The sequence below is a fragment of the Gymnoscopelus braueri genome (genome assembly GCF_963280865.1).
Source record: "Gymnoscopelus braueri genome assembly, chromosome: 8".
Taxonomy (NCBI): Eukaryota; Metazoa; Chordata; class Actinopteri; order Myctophiformes; family Myctophidae; genus Gymnoscopelus; species Gymnoscopelus braueri.
Window position 1 is genome coordinate 14325534 of NC_137609.1, and position 27960 is coordinate 14353493.

The 27960-nt window shown below is 42.5% G+C and overlaps 2 protein-coding genes across 2 annotated transcripts in view; both read right to left on the minus strand.

The window, feature by feature from the left end:
• Positions 1–27960, minus strand: part of fat3b (FAT atypical cadherin 3b) — a gene marked incomplete at both ends in the record, with an annotated part of 129326 nt that overhangs the window by 56904 nt on the left and 44462 nt on the right. Inside the window, 17 exons of the mRNA XM_080435956.1 lie at positions 899–1351; positions 3118–3338; positions 4674–4857; positions 7665–7772; positions 8428–8581; positions 9550–9914; positions 11478–12008; positions 12382–12555; positions 14072–14422; positions 18724–19005; positions 19897–20011; positions 22629–22811; positions 23248–23369; positions 23599–23757; positions 25003–25217; positions 26744–26954; positions 27529–27804. Coding sequence (XP_080292082.1) covers positions 899–1351; positions 3118–3338; positions 4674–4857; positions 7665–7772; positions 8428–8581; positions 9550–9914; positions 11478–12008; positions 12382–12555; positions 14072–14422; positions 18724–19005; positions 19897–20011; positions 22629–22811; positions 23248–23369; positions 23599–23757; positions 25003–25217; positions 26744–26954; positions 27529–27804 — 4104 coding nt within the window. The remainder of the gene's footprint in view (positions 1–898; positions 1352–3117; positions 3339–4673; positions 4858–7664; positions 7773–8427; positions 8582–9549; positions 9915–11477; positions 12009–12381; positions 12556–14071; positions 14423–18723; positions 19006–19896; positions 20012–22628; positions 22812–23247; positions 23370–23598; positions 23758–25002; positions 25218–26743; positions 26955–27528; positions 27805–27960) is intronic.
• The window catches only part of LOC308090276 (transcription regulator protein BACH1-like), a 221101-nt gene that overhangs the window by 39560 nt on the left and 153581 nt on the right, over positions 1–27960 (minus strand). The gene's annotated exons all lie outside the window — the stretch shown is intronic.

The window sequence follows — 27960 nt, forward strand, 5'->3', positions numbered from 1 at the left end:
ATTTTGACATAGTGCAGTGGAACCGGTACAGCTGCCGCTGTCAGCTGCTGCTGACAGACTAAAAAGATGGACCTAATGAAAAGAGACAACCCACACACACACACACTGGCTGTTATGCTATTTTATATCACCTATATCTTATTATCGATCTGTGTGCTCTATCCAGTCTGGTTGGTTCACCAAACAAAGGGCATAGAGGGAAGTAATATTTGTTTGCTGGTTAGATATGGCATTGTCATTAATCTGACTTGGGAATCTTGCCACCGATGGGGGATTTAATTAAAGCCGGCATTGAGCTCAGATAAAACCCTGTGTTGGATAGTTACTGGCTGTGTGCCAGTTTTACGCCGTGTTGAAAACCAATATGTGACAATAAACCGTTGTATCCTAAAATACTAATAATTTTAACTAATATTAATACTGAAAGAATAAATGTTTAATTTAATTACAAGGGCCTTGTCCACTCACTCCACCTAAGTTACTCTTATGTGCTGTACTTGTACACACGATTTAACAATAAAGAAACCTTGAGCTTGACCCTGACCTTGGTTTGGTTTGTTTATTTTCACTTACAAGATAATTTAAAAATGATACACAAAGATTCAGTAAAAATGTGAAGGAGAATGCCTAAAAACCCTTCAGGGGCTTGAGAAGTGGCATTCTCCGGGAAAATGTGCACATTCATGGGATTTACATCAAATACAAATTAAACATTAATAGACATGTCATACAGATGAAGAAACAAAACAAAAAACAAAAAGACCAATATGGACAATATAACAAAGAAACAGCAAAACATATATTGCAACAATAAAAGTCAAATGAACAAAAAGTAAACCTCTAAGGAAAATATTACATTATATTAGGCAGTTGAGTTAGGTACATTGAGTTCACCCACCTTAACCTCCAAGTCCACGGTGGTTCCAGACTCTATCAGGTCTCTCCTGGTCGTTGCCGACACCTTGAATCTGAAGATGCTGACCTGCTCATAGTCCAGGGGCTTAAGGAGGAGAACCAGTCCTGTCTCTCTCTCCACCTGGAAGGTTCCTCCCTGGTTACTGTCCAGGGTCTCCCCTCCCACCACGGTGAAGAAGCCGATCTGCTCGGGCCCCAGGTAGACCGAACCCAGGGCCGTGCCCACGGGTGTGTCCTCCGGGATGGTGAAGGAATACTGCGGCTGGCTGAAGGACGGGACAAAGGCCTCCACAGGGAGGACGTGGATGAAGGCTGACACCAGGGAGTGTTTGGGCGGCGAGCCGCAATCGGTGGCTTTGACGAAGAAGGACAGGACGGTCCCCTGCAGGTGGTCCACGGTGCTTTTGGTCATCATCCAGCCACTGTCTGGCTCCACCTGGACATTGGAAAAACGTTCCATTATCACAACCTTTATCACTTACCATATATACGTACATATAGTACACACAGTACATATGCACACATACTTACCAAATGCTTTATTTAAATAGGACAGTAGGAATTGTGGGCACACATGTTTCTTTTAAGAATCAATTTGTTCATGTTTTTGTTTATGTGCTACAATGCAATGAGAGCAGAGAGCAAAACACACTTCTGTCACTCACGGAGTACAAAAGCAACAGATACAGATGATAAACAATATTTGTAAACATATATGGCCAGGTACATAGAACCCAAGGATCTACAAATGTTCAACATAGCTTTAAATAACTATATTCATAACTATATTACTTATGAAGAACATTCCTATACGTTTTGTAGTAGTACCCCACTGCCTGTCTTTTTTATCCTAGAAGGAACTGAAGTGTTTTAACAAGCATACAGCAATTTAGCATAAATTAATCAGTTTCAGTGCCAGTTACAAACTTTTTGTTTAAAAAGTTATGGTCATGCATAATTGGTAGCAATCGTAGAATAACTTTCTCTAAGAGAAATCCAGCACCATACAGTTTTCAAATGTTTTGTAGGGTTTGCTGATTTATGCAGTCACACCACGCCTAACTCAAACTAATTAGGCTCTGAGCTAGGTGTGACTACACAGCTGCATCGATGCTCACAGGATAAATTAGCTAGCCCACACACACACACACACACACACACACACACACACACACACACACACACACACACACACACACACACACACACACACACACACACACACACACGCACGCACGCACGCACGCACACACACACACACACACACACACACAAAGAGAGCCCCTGTGATGACACATTTTTATCTTATTATCAATATCTTATGTGTCTATCCACGTTATGGTTACAACTTAGGCAAGATCTTGTTAATCCAAAGACCCTGCTGCCCATCTGTCCCTTGCTACTGAGCCCTGTCACAGTTTTCAAATCATAGACAAAGTTGTGAACTGCCAACTTGAGAGATCTCTGGACACAACATGAAACCACCGCTGACCTAAGGCTGAATCCTATCAGAGTATTCTATCTGGTGCCTCTCCTACGTTGTGTCCCTGTCTACTTCTCCATTATGTTTCTCAATAGAGGGAAAAATACAAAGACGAGTGGAGTAGTGACACACTCCACTCTAACCTCTGCACTCTAAAGGCTTCACAACCACGCTGGACTCCCACATGACAGTTTAAGACCTTTACCGTCTCTTCTGTGCTTTGGGATTACTGACTCCTGCTTTGACTTTGGCACGCTGGCCTTGGATTATTAGGCGGTACTGATGTGAGACTCACTTAATATTTAGTCATCTATTGTTGACACACTGCTGTGCATATATTCATTCACATAATATTCACTATTGATAGACTGTACATAAGACTGTTGTCACTTACATATTACATAGACACTTTGTACTGTACATACACTCATAAGAAACCATCTGGTTGGCAATGTCAAAAAGTTAAGTGAAGCAGATGGCACACTGGATTGCAATCCATCTTTATCTTTATCATTGCAATTACCTCACTCTGTTGGGAGAGACATAAAACGTACAGATTATATCTTTAACCCACGGCACATTCGAGCCCCAACTCTCTCCATCACCACCCCCTTACACTTATACAGAAACATCCTTTTTGAAACCCTTGGAAACACGTCATCCATGTCCTATGATGCAATGCGTCTGAAGGACAACGTCACAAATCAAGACTCACTGACCTCTAGGACATCGACCAGGGACAGGCGTGCCTCGCTGTAGAGGGAGTAGATGATCCGTCCATTGGGTCCTGCATCAGGGTCTGTTGCCTGGATCTGGGTGACCAGCGAGCCGCTAGCAACGTTGGCTTTGATGCTCATCCGGTATTCCTCTGCCCTGAACCGTGGGGCATTGTCATTTTCATCACCTAAGATGACGCGGACTGTGCAGAAGGCTGCACGGCCTGGAATCACAACGAAACAGAGACAGTAATTCACGACTGGTGTTCAAGAGGAAATCGGAATGGGTAGAATGAATGTGGTCATGTGGTCAAGAGTCAAGACCGACATGCAGATGTAGTGGCTTCATGTGGTCAAGACCGACATACAGATGGTCAAAGATTAGGTTGCAACATAATGCTCAGGAAGTGCAGCCTGAAATGGATATAATATATCAATTTTCTCATTATATTATAGAGACTATCACTCAAAGTTTGATCTAGCAGGGGTGTGCGCTGGTAGCTGGCCAGATGCATCGACCATATGGCAATGTTTCCCATACATTGATTTATTTGTGGCTTCCCGCCATAATTTCAACATTGAGCACCACATAGATTTATTGATTTCTTTTTTTTCCTACGATTTAAAATGGGTAAAAATATTATTCCATTGTAGAACTGCACATAGTGAATTGATTCGCTCAGTCCCTCCTTACCCTGCTCTCTCTCTCTCTCTCTCTCTCTCTCTCTCTCTCTCTCTCTCTCACACAAACACATTGATAAACGGACCTGTCTGTGAATCACCCCTCCTCTCTGTGCATACTGAATCAAAACACGATCATGCACTGGAGGAAGGATTCTTGCTGGCTTTTCCCTAGTCTTACAGCAGGCAGCCGATAATGCCGGCCTTACACCGAACTACTTTTCAAGTGATTTCTCATGACGCACGCACGCACGCACGCACGCACGCACGCACGCACGCAAGCACGCCACACACACACACACACAGAAAAGACGGGGGAATACATTGATCTCCTGGCAGAGATCAAATATAAGCTCTATTGTTTTATCAATGATATAATCTATCCTTATTTATTTTTCAGAAAAGCAGGTAGATGTTCAAACAAAAGGTGCAATCTTTGCAACATGTAGGCAGTGGAGCAGTCGCAAGTTATCATTTACTGTATATATTGTATAGCTGAGACAAAGTGTTGGCAATAAAGCTAGATTGGGTTTTTTGTTACAAAGTGCATGGCAATTCAAATATTTGCATCGGAGGACCATATATACAGTATTATTTAATAATTCATTTAGAAATATTTGATAAGAATAAATAAATTGAAGTACTCACTCACATGCACACACACACGCACACACGTGAAAGCATGCACGCAAGCACACACGCACGCATGCTCGCGCACACGCACGCTCGTGCACACACGCACACACACACACACACACACACACACACACACACACACACACACACACACACACACACACACACACACACACACACACACACACACACACACACACACACACACACACACACACACACGCTATGTTCAATGTGAGTACCTCCACCATCCAGTGCCATAACAGTCAGCACCATGTCCTTATAGAGCGGGTTCTCTCTGTCCAGTGTCTCAGCAGTAGATATTAGTCCATCTGCATCAATGGTGAACTGGGTCTTTCCCAGGTCGTTGATTAAGGAGTATGTGATCTGGCCGAACAACCCCGAGTCCTCATCTGTCGCACGCACCTGTATGAGGTTTGATACAGATCATCATTAACCACTTAAAGCCTATATGGATGACTGGCGTACCACAGGGCTCTATACTGGTGTTTTCTGTTTTCGCTCTACATCAAATATCTTCACTGAAAATAGCTCTGATCTGCTATTTTCTGCGAGAGTTTTCCCAGAGTATGGATGCTGGGGTTTAAGTGGTTAAAGCGACCCTCAGCTCACCCAGTCTACACGTGAAAGTGTCCTTGAGCAAGATACTTATCCATACATGTGCCGTCAGCAATAGTAAGTAGTTCTGAACCACATGAACTGTGAGCTGTCCATAGTGCTGAGTAGTACAGTGGACAGGTGAGCTCTCTGTCCATGGTTCTGAACCACACAAACTGTTAGCTGTCCATGGTGCTGAGTTGTGCTGGACAGGTGAGTTCTGTCCATGGTTCTAAACCACATGAACTGTGAGCTAGAGGGTAGCACGGGTCCAATTGACCGAAACGGACCGGTGGATAATTGTCCGAACGGACCCGAGAAAACTATCTAACTTACTGGACCCGGTCCGAAACGGACCCGTGGATAACTGTACCCGGTCAGAAACGGGACCGAGGAAAACTGTACCCGGTCAGAAACGGGACCGAGGAAAACTGTACCCGGTCAGAAACAGACCGGTGGGTAACTGTACCCGGTCAGAAACGATAATTTGAATTTATTAGATCCGGTCCGACCGGGTCTCCAGACCCATACTGGACCTGATACTTATTTGCTAATTGCTAATCACTGTGGTATGCAAATTGACCATGTGTGTCAGTCACCTCCTGCTCTGCTGCTCCCCCCGCCCCAACAGAGTAATCACAGACGAGCTGCGGTGTGCTCTGTGTTGCAGACAGACAGAGAACATTTTCGCCGGCTTTATACCGCCCGTCCCCACAGATAATGTCCATAAACATGCTCCACTAGATGACGTTACAACTTGCATCTTCCCGGTGGCTTTTGTTTGCGTTTCACCTCGCAAAAAAAACTCCATGGTGTTGTTCAGCAGCAGTGCAGTCACAGTGCGCTCGAGATTGGCTGCGTTTCAATCGGCTGTTAACGTTAAACGGAGCTCATTCAATATGCGAGAACAGACGATATGGATTTTGGAGCGTAATTACGCATATGTCTCTTTTTTTTTTTTACGCTAAATTTTTATCCCGCGATTTTTGTAACCCATTTTTTTCACCCGGTGCCAATTTCCTAAGTGATCCTGGGCGCTACACCAGCCCTACACCAGTATTACACCAGTCACCCCACAGTAGGGAGGCCAGGGCCGAGCTCATGCTTCCTTCAGGCATGAGAGCCAACTGACCTTCTTGTCACCTGACAGGGGGGAGTTTCCCTGGTTGGACGTAGCGCGTGGAAGGAACACGTTATTCCAACCAGTTCCCTTCCCCTCCATCAGGCGCCCCGGCTGTCATGGGGGAGGCGGTATAGTGACCAGGATTACTACATGTTTTTGTGAGGGTATTAACTACCCTAGGAGACACGGGGAGAACATGCAAACTCCACACAGAGTAGGCCCTTTCGCCAACCCCACCTAGGGTATGGGCGCTGATGACGCGGAGGAGAAGACACGCCCCCAGCACCCACAGCGTCCCCGGCGGGAATCGAACCCAGGACCTTCTAGCTGTGAGGCGACAGCGCTACCGACTGCGCCACCGTGCCTCCTGCATATGTCTCTTTTTAAAACCAAAATTTTAAGAGTTTAATATAATAACAATAATAAAAAGCTGGTTGTCGGGTCCTCACGGGTCCATACGGGTCCATCCATTTCAAATGGACCGACCGAGAACCGTGGCAATTGAAACGGATCCGACCAATGCCCGAGGGACAAGTCAATATTTTTGCCCCGACACGGTTCGGCTTAGTGTGGTGACGGTGCCGAGTAGTGCTCCCTTATCCATGCAACCTCCTGGTATGACATTAAAAACATGACAGTCTTTTTTTCCAATCCTCATTTCAACATTTAATGTTGTAGTATGTACAGTAGTAAATGCAGGGTAGACTGTAGACTGGTAGGAAATGTAATGTGGTTACTAATGCATAATCATAACAGGTTTCCACATACCAAGAACCTGTCCATTCTTTAACTATCAATAGCAATTTGCTGTTTGTGAATGAAGCCTCACAAATCACATTGCAGTGTTCAGTGGTGAAGTCGAGCTTTACAGGCTGGCTGCTTGTGTGAATGCCTTAGTGTGGTGACAGTCTGAGCCTCATTTGACCAAACTGAAATAGCAAGTACAAAAGTGCTTCACATGAAAAATGTTCAATGAGACTTTTTACATGCATAGATTTTCAATTAGAATCCAACTTTAACACTCTTCATGTAGCAGAATCTACTTTTGAAATGATCTGGTAGACTTCTCTCATCCTGGCCCCTTCCATCATTAGTTATAGTTACCTTATGCTAAACCGATTGATGACAGCTACTGTAACTTAGTTAGTTGGCAGAAGATAATATGAACCAACCAACAGCTGTTCCAAGGCTATATAGCTAGTATAGAATAATTTGAACATTCTTGATTGATTTACAATGGAGGAAAATATGCACGCTTATTCATTCTTTGATAGAAGTATAATTATAATTCAAAAGTGTTATTAAAAGAATGGCATCACAGTGAACTACTTGGGCTGGGAATTAATTTAAAATAATACATTTCATCTTGCAGTGAAAGGCCTCTGTTACACCTCATTAAGTAAACATTAGACTACTTTGCAATTAAGAATCATAATGGAAATGGAAGAGTGGTGCCTCGAAGATGTCTAATGAGGAGGAAGTGGCTTTTTACCTGGATGACCTGTGAACCAGGAGGGCTGTTTTCTCTGACCTCGGCCAGGTAGAACCTCTGACTGAACACCGGGCTATACAGGTTAGCTCCCAGAACACGTACAGTCACCTGGGGATCAGCATCATCATCATCATTATCATTCTCATCATTATTTAGTGTTCCTTTGCACATTTTGTAACTTTGCTGCTACTGCATTCATTTATCAGCGATGATCTCTTATTGATCTCTTACTAACATAATCACTTTTGGACAAAATTGAAGTTATCTTAATACTTTTTATTAAGAACAAATTAACCACTAAAACCCGGTTCCCCCGGGGCTCTGTACTACAGTACTGTACGACCGCTATTTCCCTCTACACCAAATCTCCAATTTACAAGCTCACAAACGCGTCGCGTTGCAACGCGTTGTGAGCTTGTAGATCAGCTATTTTCACCCCAGAATAGGGACACTAGGTTTCATATTGTTAATACAACATGGGTCATGATCTGCTATTTTCAACCAAAAAATATATTAAAAAAAAAAAATTCAAACATTTTAAGTGCACAAATCTTGTATGGGGATCCCTGTCACAAAATATTTTCAGATGGGGGTCTGCGGACAAATACACAATAAGAACCACTGGTTTAAACAACATTAGGAAACAAGCCCAAAAAAACACAACCCGAAACTACCAACATTTACAAGCAACTTTACAGAAAAACAAGCCCAAAGTCGCTTATAATAATGGCAACACTAGTTGTAGTCTGAGTAGATGTCTCACCTGAGCAATGTTGGTGAAGACTCCATCAGAAACAGACACATTGAGACGGTATGAGAGCTTCATGCCCTGTCTCCTCTTATTGGACAGAGTGAGCACACCTGTATCTGGGTCCATCACAAACGTCATCCTCTCATTCCCAGAAAGAATACTGTACCTAAAGATAATTGTTGAATAATTAAAACAATAAAAAAGGGGAATAACCGGGGAGTCTTTGTGCTCATTAAGTTGGTGCATGTATCTTATAGACATACTGTATACACTAGGTTAAAATCTGGCGTATTGTCTGTGTTGAGAGGCTTCCCCGCTCTCTCACCCCTTTTTCCTGTAGTCCTCAACTGTTCAATAGAAATACTGTAAACTTGGGTTTACAGTATAGCCGAGTTGTTAGGGCACGTACCACATGGCTCTGGTGCCTGACAGCGAGTCCCCGGCCGGACGGAACTTTACTGCATGTCACTCCCTGACTCTCTCTCCTTGTTTCATTTCTCTCAACACTATACAATTCAATAAAGGCAAGATAAAATCACTTGAAAAAAAAGAATACTGTAAGCTCTCTGAAAGGTGAGTATTTTCAGGGAATTAAAGTGTGTGCTATTTGAACTGCAATCACATTTTTTTTACCTCAGGGGGCAAGTGCATTTCAATATCTGAGTAACAGGAAATCAGGCTTGGCCGCACCCTTTCATGCTAATTGAATTGCTTCCTGCTGAAGGGTCTACCCCCTGGGAGAGCTCCTGTTCAAAATAAACAGTGACCCTCTGGACAGATTTTCATTGCAAATTGAAAAAGAGTTTACTTGAACCGTCACAACTGGTAACCTTATTCAGCAGCAGTATTGGGAGACACTTTAGTAAGAACACTACCACCACTGCAAGAGAAAATAAACTAATAATAAACTGAATTTATTATAATTTTTCTCTCAAAATACGAAGGTCTGTAACTTCTGAAAGGTTCTGTTAAAGAATTCATTTTAAGGTATTGAACGTGTAGTATTGTTAGTCATTTACAGTTGATTAGATTCCAGCTTGGTACAAGATTACCCCTGTCTGTAGCTTCTACAAAACACTGAACCTCCAGCTTCCCGCGGATTTGTTTCCCCCATCTTTCTCAACTTCGCCTCACCTCAGCTTGTTTGCGTCACAGATGTCTGCGTCCGACGCCTGAACACAGGTCACGAAGTGGCCCCCGGGTGCCAGCTCACTCACGTATGTCTCATACAGTGGCTGGCCAAAGTTGGGAGGGTTGTCATTCGTGTCGGTAATCGTTACCGTGACTGTGACATCACTGCTAAGGGCGGGGTCTCCGCTGTCGGTTGCCCGGACCATGAAGTTGTAGCGCTGGGTAAACTCGTAGTCCAGCATGCTTGCTGTGAGCACCAGTCCACTGCTGCTGTCTATGTGGAAGTAGTCTGTGCTGTTGTAGACATCAGACAGGATTTGGTAACTCACCACTGCATTCTTCTCAGAGTCTTGGTCGAGGGCCAACACCTGCAGGACAGGGTTATTATACTGTAGTTAAATATAACAAACAAAATAATGAAAACTAGAATTTAAAAGAAACATTTTAGCTACAGTAACTGAAATAAAATGTAAAAAGAAGCTTTACAAAAAATTACTGAAATGGCATTGTGTGTTCACCAAACTAACAAAAACAAACTAAAATCGTAGCGAAAATATGTTTTAGTCTTCGTCAGCATCCAATTATTATTTTTTTCGTTAAAAAGATATATCTGATCTACGTGCAGTGAGTTTGCAGATCTGCTATTTTCACTATTTTTCAGATACTTTAGAATATTTTAACATAAAAAAGTCAAAACTATAATACTCTTGCTGCAGGAAGGAATTTGTGATAAATGGATATATAAATTAAATTAATTTGATGTGTAAGTTGGTTTAGTCAAATTACTTGTATGTGTTCACATACTTGGCCATGGTTCTGATAGAGCACAATGTTATAATCATGACAGTAGAGACAATGCTTCAAATAAGGATGTTGCAAAGAAGCTACACATTTAAACATGTATGCTTGACATACATCTTCAACGCAGTGAGCACCCAAGATTACTATTACCAATTCTGTTCCTTCCTGGGTTATGGCTTTAATAATGGCCAGAAACATGTTTTTGTAGAACATTATGCTGCGACAGTGAAGTTGACCTTATCTTTTGACTTGTAAAATGTCATCATTTTATCCTATTAGACATTACATTTTGTGTGAAATTTTTGTCATGACTAGGATAGGAATTGAGAATATCAATGAGATCAAAAATGCATGACATGAAAATATTTGGTTTTAATAGTGTGATGTAAGTAAGTGAAATGGCTTATCTAAAAAATTAAAAAAAGGAAGTTCATAGCATTCTGCATTAGCTCAAAATGAGTTACTTAGATCAAAGGCACGATCAAAGGTAACTCAGATGTTATCCTTAACTTCTTGGGACTTGCAAAAAATTGCATACTATGTGAAATGAGCCACAAGTTCACATAACAACTAACCTTTGAGACCTTTGTTTTGCAAAATGAATTATTAATAATTATACACTTCTATGGGGCTCCATCCTTTGGCGCATATTAAAGACTAATCCATCACTGGAATGGCTTTGAAGTATGCATAGAGGACTGAACAACGGTCACAGTCAATAAGAATTGATTTGTTGTCATGTGAGTGTACAAGCATACACCCATACATACAAATACAGGCGTGCGCGCGCACGTACGTACGCACGTCACACACACACACACACACACACACACACACACACACACACACACACACACACACACACACACACACACACACACACACACACACACACACACACACACACACACACACACACACACACACACTACCTTTTATGGGCCACTTTTAGCCCTAACCCTGAAGCCTAAGTTATGACTTACAGTATGTGCCGATGTTTCGCACTGAAAATAGCAGATCTACAAGCTCACACAACGCATCACACTGCAATGCAATGTCAATTTCTCAAATTCTTCTTCTTCTGTGGGGACATTTGACCACACACACACACACACACACACAGTACACACCTGCAGCACCACTGTCCCGATCATAGAGTTCTCGGGCAGCGTAGTGGAGTACGAGGCATTCTGGAACAGTGGGGGGTTGTCATTGACGTCCAACACAGCGATGTCTACATCCACTTCTGACCTGGCGCCAGTCAGCATGTCTGTGGCCTTCACTGTTAAGCGGTAGTACGGGACAAGCTCGTAGTCCAGCGGGTAAATGACACTGATGATCCCCGCGTCGAAGCCAATATCGAACTGGAGGCTCGGGTCTCCGTCCAGGATGGCGTAGGTGACGCTCTGTTCCCCTGGACTGGTGGCGTTGATGGAGAGAACAGGGGCGGAGACAGCCACGTCCTCTCTGACAGTAATGCCATAGAAGGGCTTGTCAAACACCGGCATGGCTTTGTTCACCACGGTGACGGGCAGCTCCACTTCGCTGGACAGCGGACGGTAGCCGCCGTCAGTCGCCACGATGACCACAGTGTACTCGGCGTTGGAGAGATCCGCCTCGAATGACCTCCTCAGGGTCAACTCTCCCATCACTGGGTCCACCTGTAGCGGATTTGGGAGGAAATATTTTGGGATGGGTGGTTATATAGTCCCTCATGAAACATTTATATAGCAGAACAGTGAGTTCTGCAAAAAACATTGAATTTACTGAGATGTATTCCTTGCTTTAAACCTGGTTAGAATAGATGCCAGAAGGAGAGGAAGTCGGAGACACTATTTTGTTATAAAGTTCAACATGCCTTACATGAAGTGGATCCTGTCTGTTATTAATAATTCATAAAGTGTGATTTGTTTTCATCAATTTGTATATATTTCTAAACAGTATATTAAATAAGGGTGAACAATTTCTAAACAATCATCATCCCTAGAGTATAATAGAATGTATTGGATAGTATAATAGATGAATGTGTCTTACTTCAAAATTCCTGTGAGCCTCTCTCAGGCTGTAGGTGACTTCTCCATTCAGACCAGAATCTCGGTCGGTGGCTGAAACCCTGAAGATGGCTGACCCTGGGTCTGCCTCCACCTGTACAGTGGCGTAGTAGGGGAGATTCACAAACTCTGGAGCATTGTCATTAATGTCTTCCACCTAGAAGACAAAGAAGATTGTAAAGGAATTATTTAGTAAGACGACTATTTCGTTATTTAATTATTTGGTTATTGTAAAGTAGTTATTTAGTTGTTTTGTTAGTAATGCTGCTTTTGAAAATTACTGTAGTGGAGTATTGTAAATTAGTTATTTGGCTATTGTTAATTAGTTATTTGGCTATTTATGCGGGAGGTGGTTATTGTGAGGCAGCAATACAAGAGAGGTTTGAGGAGAGTATGAGAGCATTGTCTAGACGTTTCAGGGGAGATTTTACGAGAGTCAATCCCTGATGTTCAGAGATTAAAATCTGTAGAGAATATTATGGGGATTTAGAGAGGACATGAAGGCCTTTCGTTTCTATTTTCGTTAAAGCACTATGCTGGCAAATCTAATCAAATCAAATCAAATTTTATTTATATAGCACATTTACAACAACCAAAAGCTGACCAAAGTGCTGAACATGGTTAAAAACAAAACAATTCAAAGCATCGAAACTAAAGAAACATCAACAAATAATACGCATTGATAAAGAACAGAATATGCAGAGATAAGACAGATCAGGTAAGCTCAAGCGCAATTAAAAGGCAGAGAGAACAGATGGGTTTTAAGTAGGGATTTAAAGGCGCCAATCGACTTTGATTTTACTGTACATCCACACATGCGCACACCCACAGATGTGCACACACGTGTGTGTGCGTGCGTACATACCAATATATACCTACAGTATAGATGAGTGGTGCTCAAAGAGGGGTCCAGAGACACTTGGGGTTCCTTGAGGGGATTCCAAATGGACCCTTACAGTACGTTTTAACAGCAGGCGACTCTCCGGACGATCGCCGGACGACATCGTCCAAAAGATAAATAAAATCCATCTTTTCAGATCAACATCGTCCCCCCGCCCACTTCACCTCTTCGCCCAGCTATCGTCAGTAGCTCTCATAGACATATAATGCACTTCCGGAGAATACTATCCTGAATCGCCCGCTGTTAAAACGCACCGTTACAGGTCCCTAACACTCTGAGAGCTATTGGGGTCCTTGAAATCAACCCATTCAATAGCTATAACCATTATTTTATACTTTGGCTATTCAAAAATAGCAGATATAGCTTCTTTTTTTTAACTATTTTTTTTAAATATTTTTTGCAAATCTTTGAATATATATTTGTTTTTTAAAGCAAACATTTGTAACTCAAATCTTTGCTTCTGGGGGGGTCCCTGGAACAAAATATTTTGAAATGGGGGTCCGCGGCCAAATGCATATAATTTTAGGTCCTTCACATGAAAAGGTTTGAGAACCACTCATATAGCAAAATAGGGTTTTTCAGAAAACTGCTAGGCTTTAGAAGACATTTTGTAGAATCGGCCTCAGGCCTTAATGGGTTCAAAAGTTTGCAGATCAATTCCTACCTGTATATGATTATGCACGCAGTGACTCGTTGACAAAAAGTCACATTTTATGCAAAGAAAAGAAAAAGAAAAAGATAATACAACCCCCTAGAGCCGCACTACACCCACCTGTACGAGCACAGTGACCCTCGCCACCCTGAGCACGTCGTACTCTCGCCTGACTTCCACCACCAGCTCGTAGCTCTCCTGCCGCTCGCGGTCAAAAGGCACGCCATTGGTCAGCACCACTCCGCAGGTGGGCCGGATGGCAAAGCGCCCGCCGGCGTTCAGCAGGGAGTACCTGAGGGGCTCGTTGAGCCTGTGGCCCACGGCGCTGACGACCGTCACCAGGGTGACGTCGGAGATGTTCTCCGGGATGGAGGCCGAGTACCGCGGGAGCGTGAAGAGCAGGCCGCTGTCCATCGCCTCCCGCACCAATACGGTCACCGGAACCGCGGTGGAGTGGCGCCCATCGGACACCTAGAAAGGAAATTAAGGTGAGACAAGGCAGTGTTTCCCAAACTTGTTCATGTCAACGACCCCCAATCTCAAATGTATTTGGCCGCGGACCCCCATTAACCCATTCAATCCGGGAACGCATCTACAAATGTCTTGTAAATGCTAACTGGTTTATGAAAAACGTATGTTGCTATAGCAGTGGTGCCCAAACTTTTTCATGTCAAGGACCCCCCAAAATTATATGTATTCAGCCGCGGACCCTCATCTCAAAATATTTTGTTCCAGTCAGGGACCCCCCAGAAGCAAAGATTTAAAGTAATACTAGGTAACTTTTTCAATAAAACTAAAGTTAAATTGTATATCTTTTGTGAGTGGCAAATGTTTCACAACACCCACTCCATGAATTTCACCCCCGAAAGCCTTTTATTTATATATTTTCTATTGAACGGTGTTGGGGGAGAAAATGACGTCATCTGGCCGGAAAACAGAAGCGGAAATGCACCGGTTTCCTGTTTGGCCAGGAACTACCGCACCGGTTTCCTGTTTGGCCAGGAACTACCGCGCTAATAACAAGAAGGAAACTCACGCTGATTTTAAGAGATTGTATGATTTGAAGATCGAAAAACTACAGAAAAAGAAAACACAGCTCACGGTAACTAAAGCTCCACTGGCTAAGAGAAACGATCCACAGATCGTATAAAATAATTAAAAGAACGCTTTTTGAAACGCTTCCGTCTTCCGGTGAAAACAAATGGAATTCTGGGTAACAGAGGAATAAACGAACGGCCTGCAGTGACGGTAATGACCAGCAGAGGCTGCTAAAAATCGTTATTTGTGGACCTGCATTGTATAACTTTAAGTTACAAATGAAATATAGGCCTATATATTCAAAGATTTGCACACATTTTTAAGATTTTTCAAAAATTAGCCAAAGAAATCTAATAATGATACAGATACATTCCCGGATTGAATGGGTTAAAAATTTCTCCATGAGCACTCAGGGGAAATGTGGGTTGTTCCAGCAGTGAGCAGCTGCTCATGAAATGAAGTGGTTCACCTCACACATTGTTTGTATACACTACACTATGATGAGATTTTGAAACCTTTTCCTTTGTTCTGTTCTGTTGTTATCGTTTTATTGACATCTTATTTGCGGCTGCTGAAACAATCTTACTTCAGTCTCACTCAGGGTATCAATGACAAATCATCTAATCTCTTAACCCGTTCATTCCGGGAACGCAGATCTGCAAATGTCTTCTAAATAGTTTTTCTGAAAACCGTTAAAACGGTTTTCAGAAAACCGTTATGTTGCTGTAATATCAGTGGTTCTCAAACCTTTTCATGTCATGGAACCCCAAAATGATATGTAATTGGCCGCGGACCCCCCATCTGAAAATATTTGGCTGACTTGCCAGTCTCCATGTTTTCTTCAGAATAGGTAGGACACTGATTTAATTCTTGCAGAAATACCAGTGGTGTAATGCTTCTATACTGCCCTACAAAGCCAAAGTGCAGTGACTACGCAAACAATTTAACTGATAAAAAGGTTTGGTCAGCCAAATGTGTTATCGGCATACAAGTGATATTACACTAATTGTTGATCTGTTCTTGAGGTAATTGTTTATCCCCCAAAATCACAAAGGCTAATTTGACCTTTTTGGGATACACGCTTTGTAGGGCAGTAAACTTTACTTGAGTTTATATCCTACTCATCACAATGTTCACTTTTACTTCAATACATTTTAAATAAGAAAATAATTATTTAAATCACTCATCATCATGATATTGGATTATCCAAACTGTTCATATGCACAACAGGCACTCTCATCAATGTCTGCATTGTTGTATGCTGTACTGTATGTATAAAATAGGTTTACAATGGTTAAACTGATTTTGATGCTATTAAGCAATTCTGCTGTGGGGACCCCCTGGAACCCCCTCAAGGACCCCTGGGGGTCCCCAGACCCCACTTTGAGAACCACTGGCCTAGGGTAGGTAACTTTGTTTAACAGGATGAGAGCTGGGTTTCCCAAATGCCCAGTGACATTAACACTCTAATAAACACACTGCCAGACAGGTATTCCAACCTTGTTAAGCTAGGTACCAAACAGTGGCAGATACAGAACATGCATGCCTAATGACTGGGCCTTGAAAAATCTGTCTGAGCCCTGAGCCCTGAAAGTGAAGTTAAGTAGAAAGTAGTCAAAAGTATAGGGATGGCCATGGAAATAATAACAATATTGACTTTTAAAGCAATTTTTTGAAACAGAGTTACAAATTGCTCCAGATCTACGCCTTCCCTCTCAGCTTTCCACTTAATGACATAAAATAAAGTACAAAGGGATGAGGACTAACCACTCCCACTCTTTAAAAACCCAGCCTGTGTTCTCCATCGTGTATAATGGACTCGTATATATTAGTATTCATGGTAATATTACTGACCACTCATTTTGTATGTCTGTGTATGTCTGTGGCAAAAAAAAAGTTGAGGTTGATGACCCCTGGTTTCTTAATGGCTTAACCACTTAAAGCTGCACTATGTAACTTTCCTCTTCTACCCCGGACTCCTGCGCAAGTGCTGACATTTTTACCATTGAGCTAATAGAGCCTGCCTGCTTGCTCAGGGGATAAATATAATCTTGACCTTCAGGTCAAAATTTGTGTCAAACCAGAAACAGGATTGTGTCAAAGGTCATGTCTCACCTAGACCCAGGATCTAAAGGTCTCAATAGAAGAGCAGGGAGACAAAATACAACCACCCCAATTGTATACGTTATTGTATTAACATACTCTACACAGATTGCCAAAAATACATTTTATTCATAAAAAAAAGTTATTCATTAAACCCTCTATATTTAGTAAAACGGACCTGAGTTGGCTCTGGACTTTGTCTGCTCTTGTTTCCTTCTACACCACATCTCTTCGCCGGAAATAGCCGATCGACAAGCTCACAACGCGCCGCAACACTACGGTTCAAGTGGTTAAAATACCATACTCACTATGGTAAAGCCAAGCCAATGAGTGGCTTCATCTCACAAATGATAATACAGTTGCTGTACTTTACGGGAGTGGGGGGGGGGGGGGGTTCTCCATGGACAAGTCTAAACGAACAGGACGAAGACTTGGCAGCGATCGCAATCTCCCCCCCCCCCCCCCTCCGACCCATCAACCCACCCCACCCAGGCACCCACCCACGGTACATGCTGAACAAGCAGATACTGCCAGTGTAACGGTGACAAGATGTAAGCCAACATGACATGCACAGCAGAGAGCGAGCGAACGCCGAGCCAGGTTTTACATAACAAAACAAAAACCACTGCAGGTGGGGTGAGGGGGTGGGGGGGTGGGTTGGAGCACCAAGGTACAGAAACCAAGGTACAGAAACAGCTGCAGCAGTGTGAGAAATGTGCACAGCGGTGATGAAGCTTGCGGTAGGTCAGCTTAATTAGACCATATAATTGTCACGGATTAATTGTGGTCTGTGTGAATCATGGATCATACTATAGCCGCTGCACATGAATGAGTGTCCGATCGGAACTAGTCCAAGTGCGATTAACCCACATTAAAGACAAGACCCTTTTTGTTTTCATGCCAGCTATGCATAATTTATCCGAGATAGAGAGGCAATTACTCTTCCTGATTATGACGTGTCCAAATGGCTGTTAATAGCGCAACGTATAATATGTGTAGCTGCTTAATGTTAAGTGACCGGGGTGGCATGGAGAACTATGATCTCTGGAGAGCTTACTCAGCAGCTTTAAATGACCTATGATAAAAGCCTGGGTGTCCTTACAACAATACTGCCTTCAGAAGATACTGTATCACGGTGGTGTCAGGCTCGTCCTTAGGAAATGCTAAGAAGCTAGGTTTAACGGCAGCAGCCAGGATTATTTTTTTACTGTTGATCATGACTACTGTAACTACTTTTCTCTTGTTACTAACACATACAGTATGTTTTAACCCATTAAAACCGGGAAAGCGATAGTGTTATTTTGGATTTTAGGGTTGCCAATTTTTGATTTTTTTTTAAGTTAAAGTGTTTGACATTTTTTTTTTGAATTTTTTTTTTGAACAAATCTTCTCTTCTGAGGGTCCCTGGTACCAAACATTTTCAGATGGGGGTCCGCGGCCAAATAGATCCTTGACACAAAAACTGTTTGAGAACCACTGACGTAGAGGGCATTTGTAGAATCGGCCTAAGGTCTTGATGGTTAATATAATAACAACGTGGCAGTAGTGAGTCATGACCCAGATGCACTAATAACTTGGCATCTGGAAGGACATCGGCAAATACCAAAGACCCGAAGGTTCACTCGATTCACCTTGACGTTGAAGCGGTAGCGGTCCTGGCTGAGGTTGGGGTTGGTGACAGTCACAGCACCAGTAGACCGCTCCACGGAGAAGTGCTGCAGGTTGCTGTCTGGCAGGGAGTACACCAGCTGGGAGTTGACAGACATGTCAGAGTTCAGGCTGAGGTCAGGGGTCAGATCGGGGTCAGAGGCCTCAACTCTGATAACCTCGACTCCAACGTAGGTCGGCAGGAGGAGAATCGTCTCGTAGGACTCCAGGGAGAACTTGGGAGGGGAGTCGTTGACGTTGATCACCTGAGGTAGTTCAGACAAACAGGTTTAAAATAAATACTATTAAATATTAAAGATGGGATGGAAGTGTTACTATTATGGAAATAAAAACGACTTAAAGGAGCACTTTGTCCATTTTCAACCGAATCTTTATATAATTAGTCCTCGCTAATGCTCATTATAAGATGAGACAGAGAACAAGTAGTCAGACATAGTGCCATCGTATAATGAGCTAGCCTGACACTCAGCCTGAATTTTCATTTCGTTTAACTCCATTATTCAGTCTGAAAGCCCTCTCAGTGCAGACGTTTTCTGAGGGCGTGGCCAAAATGTGGGTTCATACTGGACCATCCCCATTGGGCCGGTTAGACCCCTGAATCACCAGAATATATTTTTTTAATGGACGTGGATAGCGATTCAGGGGCTGGAGCCAGGCTAATAATGAGCATTAGCAAGGACCAATTATATGAAGATAGGTTGAAAATGGGTTTTGTGGTGCTTTAAGCATGTGGTGGAGTCGGAGACCCCAGTTCTGACACCACATTGTAGCCTTGGATGCATGGAATTGTATTTGTTTGTGTTGCATTCCTTCACGGTGAATACAGAACCCAAAAACGAAAAATACTTTCTGAAATGAAAATAGGGGGCCAGGATTAACAGCAGCAAAACGTTTATGGACTCTTCATTCACCGTGAAGATGGTTTTGGGGAGTCACGGGAAGTAAAGAATTCAGAAACTCAACAAAATACACTGGCGTCTAAAATTCATACTGACAGGAGATAGGCAGAGGTGAAAATGGTGAAATCAACTGGGTGCATCAAGGCCACTGTGGACCTGGCATTTGAGGGGCATAATGCCACACTGAGGGGGCAAGGCTGCCCTCATGGCCTCCATAAAATCCCTGCCTTCCCTTACCTTTATAATGACCTCTGCAGGGCTGTCAGCATTCCTGGGAGGCTGTCCGCTGTCTCTCACATGGACACGGAAGAGGAACTCAGAGAAAGTCTCATAGTCCAGTGTGGCAATTGTTCTAAAATTCAAGAATCACTCAGAATTAGTGACATCACTCCATGGTACTATAAAGCAGTGGTTCTCAACCTGTAGGTCAAGACCCCCAGGATTTTGTTTGGGGGGGGTCCCGAGATGACAGTGCAGTGACAATTTAAGGACTTTTAAGACCTTTTTAATAACTAAAAAATCACACCCTGTGTGAAGTGGGCGGTGTCTTGCTAGCTAATCACAATACTGAATGGAGTCAACCAATCATGTACAAAAAATAAATACATTTATTGAAACACTCTTTATGATGGAAGAAACCATAACTTTAAAAAAACTAATTTATGGGTTTTTTTAAGTTATGGTTTCTTATATAGGACTATGCACATGTGTCATGTGACACTGGCCAATCACAGTCCTGAATAGACTGTGATTGGCCAATCACGGTGCAGGGTTAGGCGGGGTACTTTTTGGCCAATCACAGCGCAGGATTTGTTGTACAAATATCCAAACCTTCCTATATAAGAAACCATAACTTAAAAAAAACAAATTTATGTTTTTTTTTAAAGTTATTGTTTCTTATATAGGACTATGCACATGTGTCATGTGACACTGGCCAATCACAGTCCTGAATAGACTGTGATTGGCCAATCACGGTGCAGGGTTAGGCGGGGTACTTTTTGGCCAATCACAGCGCAGGATTTGTTGTACAAATATCCAAACCTCACTTATAGGGGCGGTTTCACCGCCCAAAAAAAGAAAGAAAGAAAGAAGAAAAGAAGAAATACCATTACTGCATCAAAAGTAATCAACAAACTATACTATCAAAATGTGTCAAACATTGGCCAAAAGAAATCTAATAATATAATAAAGAGGCAGAAATTGTGAAAATAGCCGATCTACAAGCTCACAATACCTCACAACTATTTTCACAGCATCTATCTGTGGAACAAAAAGTCAAACAAAATGTAATGCCTCAACTCCTACAATTCCAAGTGCTTATCAGGGTGGGGGGGTCCCCAGTTCAAATATGGTTATTTTGGGGGGTCGCGGCCTGAAAAGGTTGAGGACCACTGCTTTAAAGAACCATACTGCCATCAATAAATGTAATTGTCTATTCACAGCTTTGGACATAATCCAGTACGTGCAGTACATAATCATAGACCATTCTTCCATTAATGACTTCATTTTTAGATTTCATTTGTGTTTACATTTCCTCCATAGTCGTTAAAATGCTACCAAACCTACTTGCAATAATTGAGTCAATGGTGGCTAGTTAATTTGCTGTATTTCATCCATAAATGAAAAATTACAAAAGATAATGGTGCAATAAAATTGTGTGTGTTGCATCCAAGCAAGTTCAATTCCCTGCGAGTTGGTTTTCATACCGTACTGAAATTAATTGAATCATATCAATGGCTTTTTCGATTTTCTGCAGTATCTATCTAATGCACCAATCTCACCAAGACAAATTCCTCATTACATGCATGAAGTAAGTCGGCAGTAACGTCATGAGTCGCTAAATGGGCTAGAGATGCCAGACCATTGATATGTCCTTTAACTCTCTCAGTGCCACGCCCCGAGATATCCCGAGTTTTTCCAGAGTACCCTCAGTGCCAGCACGAGAAATCCCGAGTTTTTACTTTTGACTGTGGTCGCGCTATGCTGTTTATTTTTCATGATCACTTTCGCTTCCTGACTCCTTCAGACTCATTGGGTTCCGGTTTCATGACGCAGATTCCGTTTCCGGTTCTCATTTTTTTCCCGCGATCATTTTCGGCCAGAATAGGGAAAGTCACGGTTTTTCACACGGTATAAAAAACTAACGGAGAGGTCCACGTCTACTCTCTTTGGTCTGGGTGACGATCAGTCATCGTAGTCGTGTATCACATCGTAATTTAGCCCGATCAACGATTGTCAAAAATGTCAACATCCAGTTATGACCGGATATGACGTGAGCCTGTTTGGGAGGGGGTGAGTGAGCCAGCGAGATCATCAATGTGTCGATTTGTTGCTCTCTACTGGTAGAACTGTATTATGGGTTTAAAACCCCAATCAGATCATTTATTTGAATGAAAAATTACAAAATTTAAAAATTTAAAAAAACGCAAATTGCTGGCACTGGGGGAGTACTTTATGAAAATACTCTTGGCACTGAAAGAGTTAATAAGTAGCCTACTTCATTAAAGGAGGAGTTCACCCAAAAAATTACTTATTTTCTATCAATTACACACCCCATGAAGCCTTGATTTCATGGATTTATTTTTGTTTTTGTGGCATTCCTAAGACAATAATTTGATGACTGTGTGTATTTCCGGTAGGAGACACAAATAATCTACTTTGTGTCTCCTACCGGATACATTAGCCGGTAGGAGACGGGAATCAAATTATAAGCTTAGGAATGCGACAAAAACAAAAAAGAATCCATGGATTCAAAGCTTCATAGGGTGTGCAATTGATAGAAAATAAGTCATTTTTTGGGTGAACTCCTCCTTTAACACTACTCCATGAAACCTGAGAAAGTACTACTCCAATTATTCCACCATACTTCATCATACACACCCCCCCCAACCCCTAAAAGAAGGGGGAAAAAATAAAAAAGAAGAATGTATGACTTTTTATTTATTTTTATACAGCAACACCTACTGTACCTGATTGATCCAGTCCCTGAGTCCACAATGAAGAACATGCGGGCGGTCTCATCTATGATCTGAAATACTAGCAGGGCATTGTGATTGCGGTCGCGATCAGAGGCCTGAATAACTAGAGGATTGCCATCCTCTCCCAGGACCACACTGTTAATTGGAGCTGCTTCACTGATTACTCCTACATACCTGAAGGCACAAACGGTGACACAGGGGAAGTGTTGGAAGGCAGTAGTCATTTAGTTTGAGTCGTTTTACACTTTCCACTTATCTGGGAAATTATCTTAAGGGAAATATTAGGCTCTGTCCCCATTGCAGACATGAGACCTGTTGAAGTGCTCTTGAAGACACTCAAGTCCACTGAAGTGGACTCAACAAAATGTGAATATAAATAGAAAATCATGCATCAAATAGAATGAATCATAATCTTAACTTAACTTTACTTTAGCATCAAGAAAGAAGTACACATATGAAACTGCAGGTTGGATGGATGAATGGATGGATAGATGGATGGATGGATGTGATTGGGAGTGGATAGTACTGGATGTATATACTGTATGGAAGGACAGATAGAAACAGATGGTGATGTCCTGAAAGGAATAGAGGCCAATTTCATCCCACTTACCTCATCTGTTGGAAGACAGGTGGGTTGTCGTTGATGTCCCCCACTTGGACAATGACAGTAGTGTTGGCTTTCACCCCAGCCATGCTCAACGCACAAACTACCAAGAGGTAGGATGTCACAAACTGATGATGTAAAACAGAAAAGAGCACACAGTTTTGGTTGAACCCAATGAGAAGAAGGTGGAGCCAAAGTGTTTTGGGACTGACCCATTCACAAATATATGAATATGAAATGTTTTGCATTACTTCAAAATGTTTCATGTATTATACAGGCAGGATATCTCATTTGGGGACAAGGATTAAACTCTTTGTATTGTGTACACATATTCACACACCTCAAAGAAAAACAAACCTCAAAGTCTAGCAGTTTGCGGGTGGTGATGACACCAGTGTGTTGGTTGATTGAGAAGCAGCGGTCTTCGTTGCCCCTCGTGATGTCATAAACCAGCGCTGAGCGGCTGAGGGCACTAACAGTGGTCACATATGTTCCAATGGGGCTGTTCTCTGTGATCTGGAAAAGTGGGCGCATCACTGACTGAACGGAAATGGTGCTTTGGTAAATAATGGAATAGACGAGAAGTAAAGCAATTATAATATAATTGCATTACATCTCTTCTATACTTCTATTGTCCTTTAATTAATCTCAAAGGACAATACCGCCATCAACACAGCAATGGCTCTGCATAGCTTCGACCATATCGTACATAAAAAGGTTTCAAGTCTCTACATCTACAAGTTCATCTCCATTAGATTAGATTAGATTACAGTAGATGTCTTTATCATCCACAAGGGGAAATCGTTTCACTCGGGTCAATGCATAACTGTACATTCAAGACAAGACCATACATAAATATACACCACAATTAAAACACCCAGCAAAGTACTTACATTTTCTAAATTTAAAAGGGTCTGTCCTCTCCACACTTGTGGAACGCCCATAATGTGTTTGTGTATGATTTCATGTGTGTGTGCATATATGTACAGTATGTCCATGGAAGATATTAGCACACCGAGTTCAGCTCATCCAGGCGTCTGCCTTCGTGCGTGCGTGTGTGTGCGTGCGCGTGTGCGTGTGCGTGTGTGTGTATGTGTATGCGTGTGCACATATTCATGGGGGGGGCATTAGCAAGCAAGTCCAGTTCGACCAGGTGAGGTGGATCAGATATTAGGGGGTTTGTGTTTATTAAGGAGCCTAATGGCAGAGGGGATGAAACTGGCACTGACCTTTGCCTTCTTGAATAGAGAGGCACCATATCTCCTACCCGAGGGCAGGACCTGGAAGCAGGTCTATACTGTACTAAAATTAATACAATCCACTGGCTTCCACAAAAATTAAACACCCTATGCTTCGGAAAATGTCAAGTCAGTCGTACTGTCGTTGTCATTGGACTAAACATGCCAGACCGCTGGTAATAGTCATATCGTTATCGTTAGTGCATGTTTCTATCACTCCATTCACTACCATCTATCTCTCCATGCCTTTCTCCATCCAGCCATCATCATCCCTCCTTCCATCCGTTCACCCTTTATATCAGCTTGGAACACTGACTCTATGGGAGAATTTGGGCTTGGAGATCCCTCTGTCGTCGATCCCTCGTCATTATCTGTCCACTTCTATACATTTCAATTTCAGTCTCTCTGCCCCTCTTTCCCTCCCATCCTTCCACCCGCCTGTCCTTCCCTCCGTTCATCCGTCCGTCTGATCTATCCAGTATCCATCACCGCAAACCACCTATCCAACAATCAATCACCTTACCTCAGCTTGGAACTCCCTCTGGGAAAACTTGGGCTTGGAGATGTCAGAGAGTGTCAGAGAGATGCGGACCGAAGCCGTGGCCATCAGTGGAGGGAACCCACTGTCTGTGACCCGGACCGTGAGGACATAAAAACCCACTGAGGTCAAATCCAGACCTTTCGAAGTGAAGATAAGGCCCGTGGCATTATCTATGCCAAACACACTGCCCGTGTTACCTGAAGGACACACAGAGGTTCAGACGTGAAACAATGTAATTTAATCGATTCGGTGGACACATTTATTTTAACACTTGCTAAGTGCCTAGATTTCCCGGCAGGATTTCATCTATTTATAGCGCTGGTGGCAGAAGTGGGACACAAATCCCTAATTCTGGCGGTTTTACAGCTTTACTCTACCCACTGAGCTGCACAGGACCACGTCAATGATCAATACATGACAGCGGTAACTAGTGATTGTGAGGGACACTCTACCACAGTGGAGGAGTGAAGAGATCACCTCTTTCTCCTTGAAAACGTTGCCCTGCCCTTTGGCTTATGGTTTAGCTGAAAGTTGATGTTAATGAATAAAACATTATTTTCACAAATCTGCATGCTAGAGTATGTTGAAACAATATAACTATCACATCTGCAGTGGTTGTAGGTGTTCTCACTACTCTCCCATTAATACATATGGTGACACTTAATAAACATAATGGTTTAAGTGAAATAATAGCATTAAATTCAAATTTTACTCTAGGCATAAACATTTAATGTTTCTGCTTAGAGTTTCAGTAATGTAATTACTTAACTTAATGACCAAATATAGTTACTTATAATCACACTATAATGTAACGAAAAAACATCACATGGATGCACCTGGGACGTATCATCAGCCTGGGGTCGTAGGATACTTACTTATAATCACACTATAATGTAATATAACAGATTATAATACTACAGACTATAATGCCTATATCAGATTATAATACATTATAAGTATGTTTGTAATGTATTATAGAGATCGGCTTCATAGGAAGCGTTACAAGAAATCTCTATTACCCCGGTGTTGGGTAGGACACCTAGTGGTTTGGTAGTAACTCTACCTGCATAAGCCCAATATCTCCCCTGGCCAAGCAGGGATCCCCTCTTGTGTGAGCGGTAGATGTTTGGTTTCCCATGCGGGAGACTCAGGTTTGAATCCCAGGTGTTACAGTTGCAATTACCGTTCTCAGTCAGGAGAGGCCACTAGCTTTAACCCATTAAGACTGGGAAAAGCATCTGTCATTTTAGATTGTAACCATTGATATTCAAAAATAGCAGATATACAAGCTCCGATGAGCTTGTAGATCTGCAATTTTTTTTTAAATGTGAAAATGTGTGCAAATCTTTGAATATATATATATTTTTTAAAGCAAACATTTGTAACTCAAATCTTTGCTTCTGGGGGGTTCAACAAATGTCTTCTAAATCCTAACAGTTTTTGAAAAAAAAGTATGTATCTATGTCAGTGGTTCAATTTGAGTTTAAAAAATCGCCTTAAAAAATATATATATATTCAAAGATTTGCACACATTTTCACGATTTTTCAAAAAATAGACAAATAAATATAAAATTACACTGTTTTAATGGGTTAAAGTCCATGGACACATCCAGTCGGCTCTTGGTTTGTCGAAATCATCTTGTAGTTAGCATATGTTATTCATCTCTTCAAGCAGCTAAGCACAATGTAAGCTAAAGAAGGTGCCTTGCGGACAGGACCTCACCTGCTTCTATATCATAGGAGAGTAGTCCATTGATCCCGTTGTCTTTATCTAGAGCTGTCACCTGCAGCACAGAGGTGCCTGCTGGGGAGGATTCGTAGGCCACAGCGTCGTACACCGTGTTAGTGAAGTATGGGATGTTATCGTTAGAGTCCTCCACTCCCACCAGGATGCGAGCCAGGTCCCGGTTAAATGGAAATTCCTGATCTTTGACCTGTGAGCGATAGTGCGAGATGGAGGGAGATGAATATGGACGGGCGGTATAGGAAAGGTTGAAAAACGGGAGGAATTAGGAAAATTAAGTAAAGGAGAGCCAAGCGCAGGTGCCAAGATGAGTAAAAACCTGGACGGGAAGCACAGGCACTCCCACGCACTCAAAACGTTCACGTGTACACATAGTGTAGTGGACAAAGACCCACAAACACAAAATACATATATATTATACACATTTATGTATATATTAATATAATGACATATATGTATGAATTCATTTTTATTTGATTAGATTTCTGTTTGTGTGTGTGTGTGTGTGAACACCATTCTATTCTCTCTCACCAGGATAATGAATTTGTGCTGTGCTCAGGCCTTATACTGTGTGTTATACACACGCTGCTCGCTCGCTCGCACACACACACACACACACACACACACACACACACACACACACACACACACACACACACACACACACACACACACACACACACACACACACACACACACACACACACACACACACACACACACACACACACACACACTTCTCGTTCCCCCTGTCCATCTCTCACCATAACTGTGAGGATGTGCTGCGTCCTGGCCTCATAGTCCAGTCTGTCTGTGGTGTAAACTGCTCCAGTACCAGGGTTGACTCTGAACAGCCTCATGCTGGCTGGATCCACGCTGCCGTAGATGGAGAAGCTCAAGCGTGCGCGGTCGTCCATGTCTGAAGCCCTCAGACGCAGGAGCTCCGTGTCCACTGGCGCGTCCTCTGAGACGCTGACATCATAGGCGGGCTGGGAGAAGACGGGGGGGTTGTCATTGCTGTCCAGGACCTTGATTAACACCTGAGAGGGTAGAGAAACAGACAGAGAGGAAGAATCCACAGGGAAAATACAATTATTATATTTCTACAACACACAGTTCAACGTTTCATTTAAACCAGCTAATTTTGATGCTTTTGCATTTTTTTTCCATAAATCAGTGCTAATGAACACCCTTTA